This window comes from Telmatherina bonti, assembly GCF_933228915.1.
Source record: "Telmatherina bonti genome assembly, chromosome: 12".
NCBI classification, from domain to species: Eukaryota; Metazoa; Chordata; class Actinopteri; order Atheriniformes; family Telmatherinidae; genus Telmatherina; species Telmatherina bonti.
Window position 1 is genome coordinate 6,671,468 of NC_136610.1, and position 18,380 is coordinate 6,689,847.

Consider the following 18,380-nt stretch of genomic DNA (forward strand, 5'->3'; position numbering starts at 1 on the left):
ATGACGATGAGTTCACTGTCCTCCAACGGCTCCACAGTCACCAGATCTACATCTAATACAGCTGTGGTTCATAAAACATTTTGAACTCCCAGTAGATTTGCATACAACTGAGTGGTTAATTCTGTGATACATTAAAATGGATAATTGTGCAGCCATTATTTAAATATAAGGCTTGAAAACTGTCAGAATCTCCATAAATAAGAACAATAAAGGGGTTCATTCAAGAGATTAACTCTTTGTATTGACAAGCTCATTTTGACAGCAGTAATAAAAATAAAAAAATGTATTTGATAAATGCAGGTTATGTTTTTCCCCACATTTCCCAGTTTAGGAAAAGCTGCAACAGAGCAGTACTGGGGATGTGGTGGAACAGAATATTGTCAGCAAGCGTGTCTAGCTGACAAATCTGCAGCAAATGTGTGGCGCTATCATGGCAAATCTCTGAATTTTTCCAACAGTTTGTTGAATATACGACACCAAGAACTGAGGCAGTTTTGGAGGAAAAATTGATCTAACCTGGTAAATATTAAGCAGGGCTGCTGTTAGTCATCTGGGGGCACGTAGCACAACTGCATTGTGGTCCCCATTTAAAACAGGAAGCATCAGTTTGATTCATCAGTGTGTATGTTGTTGCTGTCCTCACTTTTCAGGACAAAAATATCCTATTAAGTCACATTAAAAACCTGTTTTCAACTGACATCCATTAAAAACATAATAATACTTCCTGTGATGTTGAAGTCTCCCCGTTACAAGTGCACAGTAGTGTTGAAGTATCTACTTTTATGCAATTAAAACTTGTAAATTCTGTGAAGACATCCTTTTAACAATTGTATCTTATGCAAGATCTGCCAACCACCAACATATTCAACAGTTTCCTCCGCAGGGTGGCCGGGCTCTCCCTTAGAGATAGGATGAGGAGCTTGGTCATCTGAGAGGAGAACAGAGTAGAGCCGCTGCTCCTCCACATCAAGAGGAGCCAGTTGAGGTGGCCCGGGCATCTGGTCAGGATGCCTCCTGGACCTCCCTGGTGAGGTGTTCCAGGCACGTCCCTCTGGGAGGAGACCCCGGGGAAGACCCAGGACACGCTGGAGGGATTATATCTCTCGGCTGGCCTGGGAACGCCTCTGGATCCCCCCGCAGAGTTGGCAAATGTGGCTGGGGAGAGGGAAGTCTGGGCTGAGATGGATGGATGAATGGATGAATGAATGGATGGATGGATGGATGGATGGATGGATGGATGAATGGATGAATGGATGAATGGATGGATGGATGAATGAATGAATGGATGGATGGATGGATGGATGGATGGATGGATGGATGGATGGATGGATGGAATTCCCAGCAGTTGTCTTTATTTGTATTTTAAGCATGGTGGAGAAATGAAAATCTTAACAGTATGAAGACAAAATTAACAATGCTAAACATAAAAAAAAATGAAAAGAAGAATAAAACTGTAAACACAATAATATAAAAGATCTTTTCAATTATTCCAATAAAAGTAACAGAACTACTAATTTTGTCTTTGCATTGTTTTTAATCTGAAGGCTCGTATGAAATGTTCCATCATCAGCTCCTTTTGGAAAAGTGAAATCTGCTTGACTTTAAATGGACTGTACAACCTCCACACGATCAGCAGGTAAACTGTGTGCTGACCAAGAGCAAGGTCAGCTGGAGGGGTCGTATAGTTCTCTGTAGTGTCACTGGTTGAGATGGTCTCCCAGTGGCAGGACTCTCTGTACCTTCAGAAGTCCCAGAGTCCACATAGCTGCTAGTAGATGGTTGCTCATCTGCATCTGCCTCCTGGCCTCGTGTTCCTCTTTCCACATACTTCAGCATCATCTCTGCATTAATTTAGGAAAACAATATTAAAAATACTCAAACTTCAAGAAGTTAATATTGAAATACAGTTTACAGATTTAAACCTATAGCAAAACAATACTGCATACATTCATTCAATATTAAATTTCTCTACATCATCTGAAAACTAACATAAGATTCAGATAAAAAGAAAAACATTGAAGTCTTCCAAATCAATCTAAATGTGCATTTATTAGATTAAAACTTCTTCAGCAGATGTCACCTTTGTCCAAGAAACCTCACATGAATGTCATCAATAATAATAAAAATGCTGCCAAGTTTGGTTTTTAATCGTTCAATATTTCCTCTGAGTTAATGTTACCAATAGTTATATTACATATTGTATCATTAGTTTATTACTTTATGAGAGTACTACAACACAGTGAATCAGAAACATTAATCATTCTTCAACCACTTATCTTTGTTATATTTTACAACTACAACAATTTACTGAGTTTTGTTGCAGGATAGTTTTGGTGTCATTTAAATAAAAACACCAAAACAGTGATATAATCTTTTCTATTCTGTTCTCAGGAGAACAATGTTAAATAAGTCTTATGCAACTACAACCATTATCCTATCCAGTCTTGAAAAGTAAATAAAAAAAGATGGCCACCTGATGAAAACAACAACTAGCTGATAAAAATAACAACCAGCTGATGAAAACAACAACTAGCTGATGAAAACAACAACCAGCTGATGAAAACAACAACCAGCTGATGAAAACAACCAGCTGATGAAAACAACCAGCTGATAAAAACAACAACCAGCTGATGAAAACAACAACCAGCTGATAAAAACAACCAGCTGATGAAAACAACAACCAGCTGATGAAAACAACAACCAGCTGATGAAAACAACCAGCTGATGAAAACAACCAGCTGATAAAAACAACAACCAGCTGATAAAAACAACAACCAGCTGATAAAAACAACCAGCTGATAAAAACAACAACCAGCTGATAAAAACAACCAGCTGATAAAAACAACAACCAGCTGATGAAAACAACAACCAGCTGATGAAAACAACAACCAGCTGATGAAAACAACAACCAGCTGATAAAAACAACAACCAGCTGATAAAAACAACCAGCTGATAAAAACAACAACCAGCTGATAAAAACAACCAGCTGATGAAAACAACAACCAGCTGATAAAAACAACCAGCTGATAAAAACAACAACCAGCTGATAAAAACAACCAGCTGATGAAAACAACAACCAGCTGATGAAAACAACCAGCTGATGAAAACAACAACCAGCTGATAAAAACAACAACCAGCTGATAAAAACAACCAGCTGATAAAAACAACAACCAGCTGATGAAAACAACAACCAGCTGATAAAAACAACCAGCTGATGAAAACAACAACCAGCTGATGAAAACAACAACCAGCTGATAAAAACAACCAGCTGATGAAAACAACAACCAGCTGATGAAAACAACAACCAGCTGATGAAAACAACAACCAGCTGATAAAAACAACCAGCTGATAAAAACAACCAGCTGATGAAAACAACAACCAGCTGATGAAAATAACCAGCTGATGAAAATAACAACCATCTGATGAAAACAACAACCAGCTGATGAAAACAACAACCAGCTGATGAAAACAACAACCAGCTGATGAAAACAACAACCAGCTGATGAAAACAACCAGCTGATAAAAACAACCAGCTGATGAAAACAACAACCAGCTGATGAAAACAACAAATAGCTGATAAAAACAACCAGCTGATGAAAACAACAAATAGCTGATGAAAACAACCAGCTGATGAAAACAACCAGCTGATGAAAACAACAACCAGCTGATGAAAACAACAACCAGCTGATGAAAACAAGCATCTGATCCAGAGTTCAAAGCAGAACCATGGATCTTCTGCTGTTACCAGACTGTCCTCCATCACTGTTGGAATCTGTCTGATAGGACATTCTGTGTATTTGAGACTTCTCATGGAGAACCTTTGGTCCAAATTATCATGGTTCTGACTCATTGAGTCCAACTGTCTCATATCCATTAATTCAACTCTAACCTGCTCCTCTGTTTCGGATAATCAGAGAGCCAGAAGTGTCGGAATTTTTCTGCTACAGGTGATAGATTATTGATAACAGATAACTGATTGCAAAATGTTTTTAGAGTTTTGTTGCAGGATAGTTCTGGTGTCATTTAAATAAAAACACCAAAACAGTGATATAATCTTTTCTATTCTGTTCTCAGGAGAACAATGTTAAATAAGTCTTATGCAACTACAACCATTATCCTATCCAGTCTTGAAAAGTAAATAAAAAAAGATGGCCACCTGATGAAAACAACAACTAGCTGATAAAAATAACAACCAGCTGATGAAAACAACAACCAGCTGATGAAAACAACAACCAGCTGATAAAAACAACCAGCTGATGAAAACAACAACCAGCTGATGAAAACAACAACCAGCTGATAAAAACAACAACCAGCTGATGAAAACAACAAATAGCTGATGAAAACAACCAGCTGATGAAAACAACCAGCTGATGAAAACAACAACCAGCTGATGAAAACAACAACCAGCTGATGAAAACAACAAATAGCTGATGAAAACAACCAGCTGATGAAAACAACAACCAGCTGATGAAAACAACAACCAGCTGATAAAAACAACCAGCTGATGAAAACAACAACCAGCTGATGAAAACAACAACCAGCTGATAAAAACAACAACCAGCTGATAAAAACAACCAGCTGATGAAAACAACAACCAGCTGATGAAAACAACAACCAGCTGATGAAAACAACAACCAGCTGATGAAAACAAGCATCTGATCCAGAGTTCAAAGCAGAACCATGGATCTTCTGCTGTTACCAGACTGTCCTCCATCACTGTTGGAATCTGTCTGATAGGACATTCTGTGTATTTGAGACTTCTCATGGAGAACCTTTGGTCCAAATTATCATGGTTCTGACTCATTGAGTCCAACTGTCTCATATCCATTAATTCAACTCTAACCTGCTCCTCTGTTTCGGATAATCAGAGAGCCAGAAGTGTCGGAATTTTTCTGCTACAGGTGATAGATTATTGATAACAGATAACTGATTGCAAAATGTTTTTAGAACCAACTTCGAGCAGAAAACACAACCACCAAACATGTAGTTTTATTAAAGACTACAAACACGCGCGGAGCTGGTTCAGAGCAGCGACGTGATGACGTCACGCCCGTACGTAGCTGTGGAGGAATGTGCGGAAACTTCTCTCCACTTTTTTCACTGCGCTGTTCGTCGAAGAAAAGAGGTCCAGAAGAGGAATAAAAGTTTTGGAAAAGTTCCTGAGAGTTGGGGATCGGGGATCCGGTGAGTGTGCGGGGTTGCGGGGCCGGGCTGCGGGGCTCGGAGCGGGTCTTTCTGCGCTTTTTGCGGCGCTGCAGCGGCTGGAAAGTTTGGGGAAAATGGAGGCGGTGAGGTGGAGAAGAAGGCGCTGTCCAGGGCTGATCAGGACCATGGCTAACACTCCGACACCCAAACCCGCCGCAGGCCCCAGATCTCCGCCGACACACACCTGACACCAAACACCAACTTTTAACCCCGCATCGCTGCGGGACACGCTTCCTTCAACTTCCGCAAACTTTAGAGAAAGTCTGTGAGTGAAAATGGCAGAAATCTCAGCTCAACACAGTCTGTCAGCAGGAAAACCCGAACAAACCCAGCCGGTTCGGTTCGACCCAGCCGGTTCGACCCAGCTGTCCCACCGGAACCACGCACACATATAACCGGGTCCCAGTAGAACTTTTTAATCTCCCAGTTTAACCCTAAAACTCCTGATCCTCGCGCTACAACAAGCTAAATTCTCCTTTCCCAAATCCTTGTAAAGTTAATTTATTTAAAAATATGATTAAACCTTTCAGTTTCCTATTTTATTACTTCATATTTAGGTTTTTGTCTCGTGTTTGTGTCCGCGAGGCGCTGTCGACCGAACCGTGGTGCTGTTCCAAAATGGCTGACAGGCTGTCATTAGATCACATCGGCTGTAAGGACGGCTAGAGGAAGCTGGAAGAAACATCTGGAAGAAGCTGGAAAAACATCTGGACGGCTAAAGGAAGCTGGAAAAACATCTGGACGGCTAAGGGAAGCTAGAGAAACATCTGGAAGAACCGGGAGAAAACTTCTGGACGGCTACAGGACGCTGGAGAAACACCTGGAATAAGCTGGAGAAACATCTGGACGGCTATGGTAATCTAGGGAGAAACATCTGGACGGCTACGGTAAGCTAGGGAGAAAACATCTGGACGGCTACAGGAAGCTAGGGAGAAACATCTGGACGGCTACGGTAAGCTAGGGAGAAAACATCTGGACGGCTACAGGAAGCTAGGGAGAAACATCTGGACGGCTACAGGAAGCTAGGGAGAAAACATCTGGACGGCTACAGGAAGCTAGGGAGAAAACATCTGGGCGCTACAGAAGCTAGGGAGAAAACATCTGGACGGCTACAGGAAGCTAGGGAGAAACATCTGGACGGCTACGGGAAGCTAGGGAGAAAACATCTGGACGGCTACTGGAAGCTAGGGAGAAAACATCTGGACGGCTACGGGATGCTAGGGAGAAAACATCTGGACAGCTACGGGAAACTAGGGAGAAAACATCTGGATGGCTACGGGAAGCTAGGGAGAAAACATCTGGACAGCTACGGGAAGCTAGGGAGAAAACATCTGGATGGCTACGGGAAGCTAGGGAGAAAACATCTGGACGGCTACAGGAAGCTAGGGAGAAAACATCTGGACGGCGAGGGAAGCTAGGGAGAAACATCTGAACGGCTACGGGGAGCTAGGGAGAAAACATCTGGACGGCTACTGGAAGCTAGGGAGAAAACATCTGGACAGCTACAGGAAGCTAGGGAGAAAACATCTGGACGGCTAGGGATGCTAGGGAGAAAACATCTGGACGGCTACGGGAAGCTAGGGAGAAAACATCTGGATGGCTACGGGAAGCTAGGGAGAAAACATCTGGACGGCTACGTGAAGCTAGGGAGAAAACATCTGGACGGCTACAGGAAGCTAGGGAGAAAACATCTGGACGGCTACAGGAAGCTAGGGAGAAAACATCTGGACGGCTACAGGAAGCTAGGGAGAAAACATCTGGACGGCTAGGGAAGCTAGGGAGAAACATCTGAACGGCTACGGGAAGCTAGGGAGAAAACATGTGGACGGCTACAGGAAGCCTGAGAAAACATCTGGATGGCTACAGGAAGCTAGTGAGAAAACATCTGGACAGCTACCGGAAGCTAGGGAGAAAACATCTGGACAGCTACCGGAAACTAGGGAGAAAACATCTGGACGGCTACGTGAAGCTAGGGAGAAACATCTGGACGGCTACAGGAAGCTAGGGAGAAAACATCTGGACGGCTACAGGAAGCTAGGGAGAAAACATCTGGACAGCTACCGGAAACTACGGAGAAAACATCTGGACGACTCTGGGAAGCTAGGGAGAAACATCTGGACGGCTACAGGAAGCTAGGGAGAAAACATCTGGACGGCTAGGGAAGCTAGGGAGAAACATCTGGACGGCTACGGGAAGCTAGGGAGAAAACATCTGGACGGCTACTGGAAGCTAGGGAGAAAACATCTGGACGGCTACGGGATGCTAGGGAGAAAACATCTGGACGGCTACGGGATGCTAGGGAGAAAACATCTGGACAGCTACGGGAAACTAGGGAGAAAACATCTGGATGGCTACGGGAAGCTAGGGAGAAAACATCTGGACAGCTACGGGAAGCTAGGGAGAAAACATCTGGATGGCTACGGGAAGCTAGGGAGAAAACATCTGGACGGCTACAGGAAGCTAGGGAGAAAACATCTGGACGGCGAGGGAAGCTAGGGAGAAACATCTGAACGGCTACGGGGAGCTAGGGAGAAAACATCTGGACGGCTACGGGAAGCTAGGGAGAAAACATCTGGACGGCTAGGGAAGCTAGGGAGAAACATCTGAACGGCTACGGGAAGCTAGGGAGAAAACATGTGGACGGCTACAGGAAGCCTGAGAAAACATCTGGATGGCTACAGGAAGCTAGTGAGAAAACATCTGGACAGCTACCGGAAGCTAGGGAGAAAACATCTGGACAGCTACCGGAAACTAGGGAGAAAACATCTGGACGGCTACCGGAAGCTAGGGAGAAACATCTGGACGGCTACAGGAAGCTAGGGAGAAAACATCTGGACGGCTACCGGAAGCTAGGGAGAAAACATCTGGACGACTCTGGGAAGCTAGGGAGAAACATCTGGACGGCTTAAGGAAGCTAGGGAGAAAACATCTGGACGGCTACAGGAAGCTAGGGAGAAAACATCTGGATGGCTACGGGAAGCTAGGGAGAAAACATCTGGACGGCTACAGGAAGCCTGAGGAAGCATCTGGATGGCTACAGGAAGCTAGGGAGAAAACATCTGGATGGCTACAGGAAGCTAGTGAGAAAACATCTGGACGGCTACAGGAAGCTAGGGAGAAAACATCTGGACAGCTACCGGAAACTACGGAGAAAACATCTGGACGACTCTGGGAAGCTAGGGAGAAACATCTGGACGGCTACAGGAAGCTAGGGAGAAAACATCTGGACGGCTAGGGAAGCTAGGGAGAAACATCTGAACGGCTACGGGAAGCTAGGGAGAAAACATCTGGACGGCTACGGGAAGCTAGGGAGAAAACATCTGGACGGCTACAGGAAACTAGGGAGAAAACATCTGGACGGCTACGGGAAGCTAGGGAGAAAACATCTGGGCGCTACAGAAGCTAGGGAGAAAACATCTGGGCGCTACAGAAGCTAGGGAGAAAACATCTGGACGGCTACGGGAAGCTAGGGAGAAAACATCTGGATGGCTACGGGAAGCTAGGGAGAAAACATCTGGACGGCTACGGGATGCTAGGGAGAAAACATCTGGACGGCTACAGGAAGCTAGGGAGAAAACATCTGGACGGCTACGGGAAACTAGGGAGAAAACATGTGGACGGCTAGGGAGAAACATCTGGACGGCTACTGGAAGCTAGGGAGAAAACATCTGGACGGCTACCGGAACTAGGGAGAAAACATCTGGACGGCTACAGGAAGCTAGGGAGAAAACATCTGGACGGCTACGGGAAGCTAGGGAGAAAACATCTGGACGGCTACAGGAAGCCTGAGGAAACAACTGGATGGCTACAGGAAGCTGGTTCGATCCGGCTGGGAATTAACCACCTTCCTTTGCTTTCACTCTGCACTACTGAAACCGGCTGAACCACCCGGACGATGTCACACAACAACTGCCCGCCAGGGCGTTATTTCCTGAAATGACGACTGACCAGTGAGAAAACCCAGCTCATTGCTTGGCCAGGACTGGTAACCAGTGGTGTTTAGGCAGTGCCTACCCAAGGCAGAAAGAAATAAATGCAATCGTTCAATTTTAATAATTAACTTTCTTCTATAACTATTATTCTTTAATGTAACATTAAAGTTATATTTCAAGTTGACTGAACAGCGCCTCTTTCTGGCCAGACAGAAGCTTCACAACTCACCTCTGCACTGTTTACAGTCGAGGTCAAACCCTCTGTTGAAGGGACAGTGCTGCTCTGCCTTTTCCTCTGGTATCATGCAAGCGGCAACCTCCGGCAGTTAAAAGTGAAGCCTATGCAGAAGGGCGTAAAACTGCAGTTCCTCCTTCATCCACTAGGGGCTGCAAAACAGAGCGAATCACCATAGACTCCCATGTTAAAAAGACCAACTTCACAGCAGAAATAAACATGTTTACAGCCTGGTACAAAAATCCATTTTAGGTTTAATAGGTCAGGTTTACCTTCATGACAACTGTGGGGGGAGTGAATTTTTTTCCAACTCGCCCGTTTAAAAGTAATTTAATCACAAAATTCGGCATTTAGGGTGTGTCCTTTTGATTGACAGGTACCCGATCTCCCGCTTCAAGTCAGAAGAATGTAGAACAACTGCGGTTTTTAGCCGGTTAACAACGTGACTTAGCTTTAGCCCGCTTACCTCCGTTAGCTGGGTAGCTCCTGTTACCTCCGGGTTAGCTCAGTTAGCTCTTAGCTACAGGCAGGTTTGATAGATGACAATCATCCAACCCCCATGAAAATCACAGCCCCCTTCTCATCTCCACCTCTTTGCCCATATTTGTATTTACCGGGCGAGACGAAGTGCGTGTCCCTGCCAAGATGGCGATGGTAGGAACCGCCCATCGAGCTTCAATTCAGCTCTTCAAAAACCTACGGGTGACGTCACGGAGGCTCCATCCATCTTTTATTTACAGTCTATAGCAGTGATCCTCACTGTTAATTCAACAAGAGCTGAACTCAATATACTAAGACAAGCCGCCACCCCCCCCAAACAAAGCGTTGCCATGCTACGTATCCTGCTACGTTGCCAAATCAGCTACGACATGCTGTTGTGTAAATCCGATAAAATCCAGTCCGACTGTTTAGTTTTCATTCAGTTTTTAATCAAAGGACGACGTTTAAAGCCATTCTAGAGGAAATGGAACCGGAAATAACTTCTGTTGGGGCTTCGTTGAACCAGATCAACAAAAAGTTGATGTGACCTTTTAGTAGGGAGTCGTCGAGGTGGGTGGGGGGGGCGTGTTGGAGCCAGGATCTGGTTCCCGAGCCAGACCCTTAACTAGGGTTGTGACGATGTGCTTTCATCCCGATTTGATTTAAATTCTCAGGATTCTTCGATTTTGCTGATTTTTGTCAACTAAAAACAACCAAAAAAAACTTTTTTTTTGTTTATTTTTCTTTATTTCAGTTCGTAAAAAAATAAAAAACCAGCAGCTCAGTCATCATTCTGCTGCTACAACGCCCAAAAAGACAAGTAAAAAGATCAATAAAAACAATAAAAATTACAAAAAAGTTATAACGGATTATATTTATTTGTCAAAAAAAAGATTTTTTAACATATATATATATATATATACACAAATGAAGATAAAAAAAACAAACAAAACATATACAAGTATATAATATATATATATATATATGAAGGTATAATTATGAAGCAAAAACCCCGATCCGTCTCTCGATCCAGACTTTGCGTGTGAAGATGCCGTTATGTGTCGGCAGGTGAAGTACGTCAGCATGGCGGCTCAGACCGTGTTCTCCGTGTTTCCTGTGGGCGTGTCACTGGTGGAGGACGGGCCGGGTCTCAGCGACATGCCCAGGAACACGCTGCCTGCCCCTCAGCTGGTGATGCTGGCCAACGTGGCGGCGGTGACGGCTGCAGAGGCCGGTGGCGGTGACGGCAGCGTGGCAGACGAGAAGGAGATGATGGAGCTGAAGACGGTGGGATGCGGCTACTCCGACAGTGAGGACGAAGGCATCATCAGGTACCGAGTTAAACCCGCTCCTGTCAGTTCCAACCCGCCACTCGCCATTTACTCACCTGCGTGTCTGAGCAGGTACAGCTACGACAACCAGAACCACAGAGAGGTCTGCATCGTGGAGTATCCAGAGTCCCCGGGCGCCAACGCCAAGGTGGGCGTCTCGGGAGACAACAGAGACGAGGACGAGGAGGACGACGAGGGGGACAAAGCTGAGGGCCGATCCAGGTGTCCTAAGCTCCGCCCCTCCACAACCCAGCAGGGCATCAAACGCAAAGACGGACCGGCGACCGGCTCAGAGAGCGCGAAGAAGAAGAAGAAGCCGTTCCGCTGCAAGCCGTGCCACTTCCAGGCTCAGAGCGAGCAGGACTTCGTTCAACACCTGAGCACCCACAGCATCAGCAAGATGATGGTGGTCAACCAGGTGGAGGGGCGGAGCAAGGCCAAGGTGGAGAAAACCGAGACCGCGTCCGCCGTAGAGGTGGAGAGCAGCAGCGGCGAGGCGGCAAACACACCAGGAGACATCAAAGGGCTGATCAGGTGTGAGCGGTGCGGCTACAACACCAACCGATACGACCACTACATCGCCCACCTGAAGCACCACAGCAAGGAGGGCGACGACCACAGGTAACACACCTGGACACACACACACTGGGACAAAACTGCCTTTGATCTCTTCCCAGCTTAAACTCCGCCCACATTCCAAGTCCAACCTCTGATGACCAATCAGAACTCCTGTTCTTGTTCCCGCCTCACGTCAGAGCTACTGGTCCAGGTGTTCAGGCTTCAAAGGATCTGCGGTTTATTTTCAGGTGAGACGTTATTGATCCGAAGGTAAACGTGTGTGTGTGTGTGTGTGTGTGTGTGTGTGTGTGTGTGTGTGTGTGTGTGTGTTTCCAGGGTGTTTAAGTGTACACTGTGTCCGTACACCACCGTCAGCCAGTACCACTGGAGGAAACACCTGAGAAACCACTTCCCCAGCAAACTGCACACCTGCAGCCAGTGCTCCTACTTCTCCGACCGGAAGAGCAACTACATCCAACACATCCGCACACACACAGGTAAGAACACCTGTCCCCGCCCAGCTACCCACCTGTCCCCGTACGGTCACATGATCACACTGCGTCTCCTATCCAGGTGTCCGTCCGTTCCAGTGTCTGTACTGCGACTACTCCAGCTCTCAGAAGACACACCTGACCCGACACATGAGGACACACTCAGGTGAGACTGTGTGTGTGTGTGAGAAAGCGATTTTTTCTGATTTAAATTATCATAACGATTAATTCCAAGCTGCTTATTGATCCCAGATAAAACACCGTACTTTGATCTTCTCCTCCTTCTTCTTCTGTGGTAATAATAAATAATGTAACCAAACCTCTGCGGATGATTCAAGTACCAGAAAACAACAAAGACCAGAAGAAGAATAAACTGATCCGGGTGAAATTATGTGAACTATTTCCAGATTTAAATCCTGAGTTCAACCTTTTTTTTATGGTCACATGTCCCGATCATTCAATTCAATTCAGCTTTATTTGTATAGCGCCAATTCACAACAACGTTGTCACAGGACACTTTACATACACATCAATTTAAACCAATTCATACATATCCTATAATAGAAACCAACTGATTGCATCGAATCATCCTGAGCTGCATGACGCGACAGTGGGAAGGAAAAAACTCCCCTTTAACAGGAAGAAAACCTCCGACAGAACCCAGCTCAGGGAGGGCAGCCGTCTGCCTCGACTGGTTGGGGTGGAGACGACAGGAAAGACAGATCAACATGTACAACTGCACTTATTCAGGAAGACCTGTGGAAAAAAGGAGAAATAAGTTAGAGACGGCAATATTGGCATATATTTATACATTAATAAATAGAGCGAAGTACTTCTCAGTGCATCAGGTAACATCCACATTGCTACAAAAGTAATGGATGGCTAGACTACCCATAACTATAAGAGCAATGAGCATAACCTGGACAGTTGGGTCCCGTACATGCAGACTCCAACTCAGGAGATGCTCATATCCTAACTATAAGAATCATGGAAAAGGAAGGTTTTCAGCTCCATCTTAAAGGTGTGGAGGGAGTCTGCCTCCTGAACCCACGGTGGGAGCTGGTTCCATAAGAGAGGAGCCTGATAGCTAAAGGCCCTTCCTCCCATAGTACTCTTTGAGACTCTGGGAACCACCAGTAAACCTGCAGTCTGAGAGCAAAGTGCTCTATTTGGAATATATGGAACTATAAGATCTTTTATGTACAATGGAGCTCATGGAGAGCTTTATATGTGAGGAGAAGAATTTAAACTTTATCCTGGATTTAACAGGGAGCCAGTGTAGAGAGGCTAAAACTGGTGAAATATGATCTCTCCTGCTAGTCCTCATCAGAACCGTTGGTTTAAATCTGACCCGCCGGTGGACCAGAACTCCTCCGTCTGCTGGATCTGCACGTTAAATTTAAGGTTCCGTTCAGGTGTTTCAGTCTTCTCTTTAAAAATGTGATCGGTTCTGTCCGATCACGTGATGGATCACCTGTTTGCTTGTAAGTTTAACCCGGTTACCTGTAGGATTTGGACTGTTGTGATTGGATCAGAACTCACCTGTCTGACACTGTGACATGACATCAGTAACGGTAGTCACGTTTGTTTGTCTCTCATCACCTGTTTGTGTCATTTCTCTCTGATCCGCCACCAGGTGGACTAACACGGTAATGTAACATCTGCTTGTGTTGTTCTGCTTGTGTGTGTATGTGTGTGTGTGTGTGTGTGTGTGTGTGTGTGTGTGTGTGTGTGTGTGTGTGTCTTCATGTTCTGAGCTCATGCATGTCCTCCTGAATGGGCAACTCTGGTTCTCCAGAGCTGCAGTCCTGTTGGGAGTTTCCCTGCTGCAACGCACCTGACTCAGATCTATTGGTAATGACAGACTGGTGCGTGTTGATGTCAACTGCAACAGTCTGATGTGTGTTGGAGCAGGGAAACCCCAAAACGCCTGCTTGATGCTTTTCTGTGTTAGCCATGCCCACCTCACATGTCCGGCCAATCACAAGATACTTCTTGGAGTCCAAAAAAAAAAAAGTTCTGCCGGCCCGATTTGTCCAGAACTGTCTTCAAACACGTCCGTGAGAACAAAATGCCGTCATTCTCTTCTCACTCAAAAACAAGAAAGTTCTCCTGGAAGATGGAACGAGTTTTATCCCCAATACAGAACCAGAACCAGACTTATCCCCAATACAGAACCAGAACCAGACTTATTCCCAGCATAGAACCAGAACCAGACTTATCCCCAACACAGAACCAGACTTATCACCATGACAGAACCAGAACCAGACATATCCCCAATACAGAACCAGAACCAGACATATCCCCAATATAGAACCAGACTTATCCCCAACACAGAACCAGAACCAGACTTATCCCCAACACAGAACCAGACTTATCACCACCACAGAACCAGAACCAGACATATCCCCAATACAGAACCAGAACCAGACATATCCCCAATACAGAACCAGACTTATCCCCAACACAGAACCAGAACCAGACTTATCCCCAACACAGAACCAGACTTATCACCACCACAGAACCAGAACCAGACTTATCCCCAACACAGAACCAGACTTATCCCCAACACAGAACCAGACTTATCCCCAACACAGAACCAGACTTATCACCACCACAGAACCAGAACCAGACTTATCCCCAACACAGAACCAGACTTATCACCACCACAGAACCAGAACCAGACATATCCCCAATACAGAACCAGAACTAGACTTAATCCCCACAACAGAACCAGCTGCTGTAGTTGTTATCTTGTCGCTGATGGTGAACCTGCGACACGGTCTGGCTGTATCGTCTTATGTTCCGATGTTCTGTACATTGACGATGTGTAAACTGTGAGTGTGTGCGTGTGTTTGTGCGTGTGTGTATGTGTGAAACGTCCTGCCCCTCTCTGCGACCCATGTCTGTAAATGGAATTGACCCTTCGGGATAAATAAGGGTGTCTGAATCCAGATCAACCCTGCCTCTCGCCCAGTGATGGCTGTTACAGACTCCAGTTTCCCTCTGAACGGTTTTGAGCGGTGAAAGAAAATGAACGAACGAATGAATCTGGATTGGCTGAATTTGCTTTAATGGTTCCGTTTAGAACATACAAACTGCTGGTGGGACTGGGGTACCAGTATCTGGTGTACTGGTACAGCTGATGTCTGAGTATAGATCAGGAACAGATCGTCCTCGCAGGTGGAGTCACCTGGTTTAACAGCTGAGAAGAAGCAGCAGGCAGTTCTAGATGTCCTGATGGAGACCTGTCAGTCTCACCTGTCCTCTAAGACGTTTGTCTCTTCCTGTTTGCAGGTGAGCGTCCATTCAAGTGTGAGAGCTGCTCCTACCTGGCGGCCAACCAGCACGAGGTGACCCGCCACGCCCGGCAGGTCCACAACGGTCCCAAACCGCTGTCCTGTCCGTACTGCGAGTATAAGACTGCCGACCGCAGCAACTTCAAGAAGCACGTGGAGCTCCACCTGAACCCTCGCCAGTTCCTCTGCCCGCTCTGCAAGTACGCCGCCTCCAAGAAGTGCAACCTGCAGTACCACATCAAGTCCAGACACTCGGGCTGCAATGTTGCGCTGGACGTGTCCAAAGTCAAACTCCGGGTCAAGAGACCTGGTTCTGACGGCGCAGATGAGAACTCCAAAGCTTCTCCTGGCATGGAGGAGGACATGGACCTGGACGACGGGGACGACGGGGATGACGGGGATGACGACTCCTCGCCCATCAATCTGTCCATAAAGAAGAGCGGCCGGCCCGGTACTGACCAGAAGGTACCGACTGAAAGTTCTGAAAAGGCTGCCAAGAAACCAAACGTCCCGTCTGAGAAAACGCCGAAGATGAAGATCGTCACCCGGCAGAAGAAGGTCGGAGAGACTCCGACAGAGACAGCAGCTGCTAAAGACGTCCAGCCAGAGACCACTCCACCAACCGGAGGTTCTGACAAGGCCAAGAAACGGGCCAAGAAGCCTCCCACTGAAAGAACTGCAGTCCGGGACCGAGCGGAAGAACCCACATCCCAAAAATTCCAAGCAGAGGCAAGAAGTTCTGAGGAGGTCCAGAAGGTGAGGCCTGAGAAGGCGAAGGAGCGTCAGAAGAACGACAACAAAAACCTCGGTAAGAACAGGAAGTCTGGTTCAAAGAAGTCCGAGAAGACTCCAGAACACGAGGAGGAAACTTCACCGAAACCAGACGGTTCTGGTCCGAAAGCAAAGGTGGTCAGGGACAAGGCCACCAAGAGGAAGTCCACCGAGGTTCTAGATCTTTCCCAAAAGTCCTGCAAGACCAGACGTGTGAAGGCGGCGGAGAAGCCGTCGGTCGGGAAAACCAAGATGAACGGGTCCGGCCCGACTTCAAAGTCCAAAGGAGGAGCAGCTGTGAAACAGAAGACCAGAACTTCCAGCAAGAAGGGTCCAAAGGAGACACCTCCTGTCATCGATCCACCCTCAGACGCTCCAGAAGGTTCTGTCGAACCAGACAACCCGACCCAAACTGAGCTGACAGGAACCAGTCCAACACAGATCAGCTCACCCACAGAGGAACCGGTTCCACAAGAACCCAAAGAGTCTCCAAGCAAACCTCTGGATCAGATGGACATTTCAGAACCCAGGAGCTCCGGACCAGAACCACCAGGTTCAGCTGCAGACCGGGCCACGCCGACCTTCATCAAACCGACCTCACCGTCTTCTCCTGTACCTCCGAGCCCGCAGAGCAAACCCACGGAGCCAGAGGATGACGAGGGCATCCACAGCAGCCACGAGGGAGGAAGTGACATCAGTGACAGCGCCTCGGAGGGCAGCGACGACTCTGGCATGAACAGTACCGGTGCCGGGCCCGCCAAAATGTCCAACGACCCGGAAACGCCCACTGAGGAGATACCCACGCCAACCGAGCTCAAGAGTCACATGTGCATCTTCTGCGACCGCACGTTCCCGCTGGAGGTGGAGTACCGGCGCCACCTGAACCGCCACTTGGTCAACGTTTACTACATGGACGGTACCGGTACCAGCAAAACCCAAAAATGAAGCACGGTCTTCATGGCAACACGCCAACTGGACATTTGTTCTGTATAACCTGATATCAGTTAATCAGCTTTTTGCTTTAGATGGTTCTGGACGGGTTCTGGACTCTGCCCACTGCCGGGTCAGGACACTGGTTCTGACCCGTTCATTAAAATCAATTTCACATTTTCTCTTTGATGGTTTGGAACAGTTTGGACCGGGTCTTGGTTCGACGACTCAGGCCGACACCAGTGGCTCCATCTGGTTTTTTTAGACATGTTACGGTTTCCATGGCGATTACAGTTTCCATGGAGATGTTTTTTTTTTCCCTGCTGTAGTGGTCATGTGACAGGCCAGAGAACCAATCATGTCTTTCGTTGATGAATTTGATTTTAAACCCAGATGAGTCGGCTGATGAGTTTATCGGTAGTTCTGGTAGTCCTGGAATGGGTCATCTGCAGAAGCGCCCGGAATTCAGTCACTTTACAAACTTTTCAGTTCAGATGATCCAGAAACCTTCAGGTCCAGTTGGTCCCGGGTCGTTGGAGACAACTCTGGACTCGGTTCTGTTCTGGTGTCTCAGATCTATCAGTAGTGCAGAATCCAAATAAGCAGAACCGGGTTCTCTGGTATCAGAACCATGTCACAAAGTCCAGTTTTGAACTTTCAGTGCCTTCGACAATCAGCTGGCGTTGGTTCCGAGTCCAGGTCACCTGTCGGTTCCGCCTGTTTCCTTTGTTTTCCTTACGTGGTTGTTGTTTACTTTCTGTCCTCATTCAGATCAATAAACACGCTTCCATCTGGACTTCATCCTTTTAGTTTGATGATGATGAAACTCTCGGTTGTTGTGGAACCACTCTAACCACCTCTAAATAATTCAGAACTTTGTGGTCCAGATGTGGTTCTGGTTCTGAACCTGCGGGGTGGTGAGGAGGATGATGGTGTGATCTTCAGGACCGTTTCCTGATTTGCAGCTGTCTGATCGGGTCGGTTTTGAACATGTTTATTGATCTGACAGGAAGTGGTTGTTGTGAACTTATTGTCAGTACATCATGAACTGTGCCTGAATGGGCCGCTCAGAACCAGGATGAAAGGGTTCTGTTGGGTCATTCGGAACTAACACCCGTCATGTGTCGCTCACATTTTCATTTAAATAA

The 18,380-nt window shown here is 46.5% G+C and overlaps 1 protein-coding gene across 1 annotated transcript; it reads left to right on the forward strand.

Moving 5' to 3' along the window:
- Positions 1–5,063: 5,063 nt before the first annotated feature.
- Positions 5,064–18,358, forward strand: rest (RE1-silencing transcription factor). The gene is made up of 6 exons (XM_079250595.1): positions 5,064–5,184; positions 10,921–11,183; positions 11,256–11,804; positions 12,078–12,238; positions 12,315–12,398; positions 15,530–18,358. The coding sequence occupies exons 2-6, from the start codon at positions 10,936–10,938 to the stop codon at positions 17,245–17,247; spliced, it is 2,760 nt and encodes a 919-aa protein (XP_079106721.1). The 5' UTR covers positions 5,064–5,184; positions 10,921–10,935; the 3' UTR covers positions 17,248–18,358.
- The last annotated feature ends 22 nt before the right edge of the window (positions 18,359–18,380 follow it).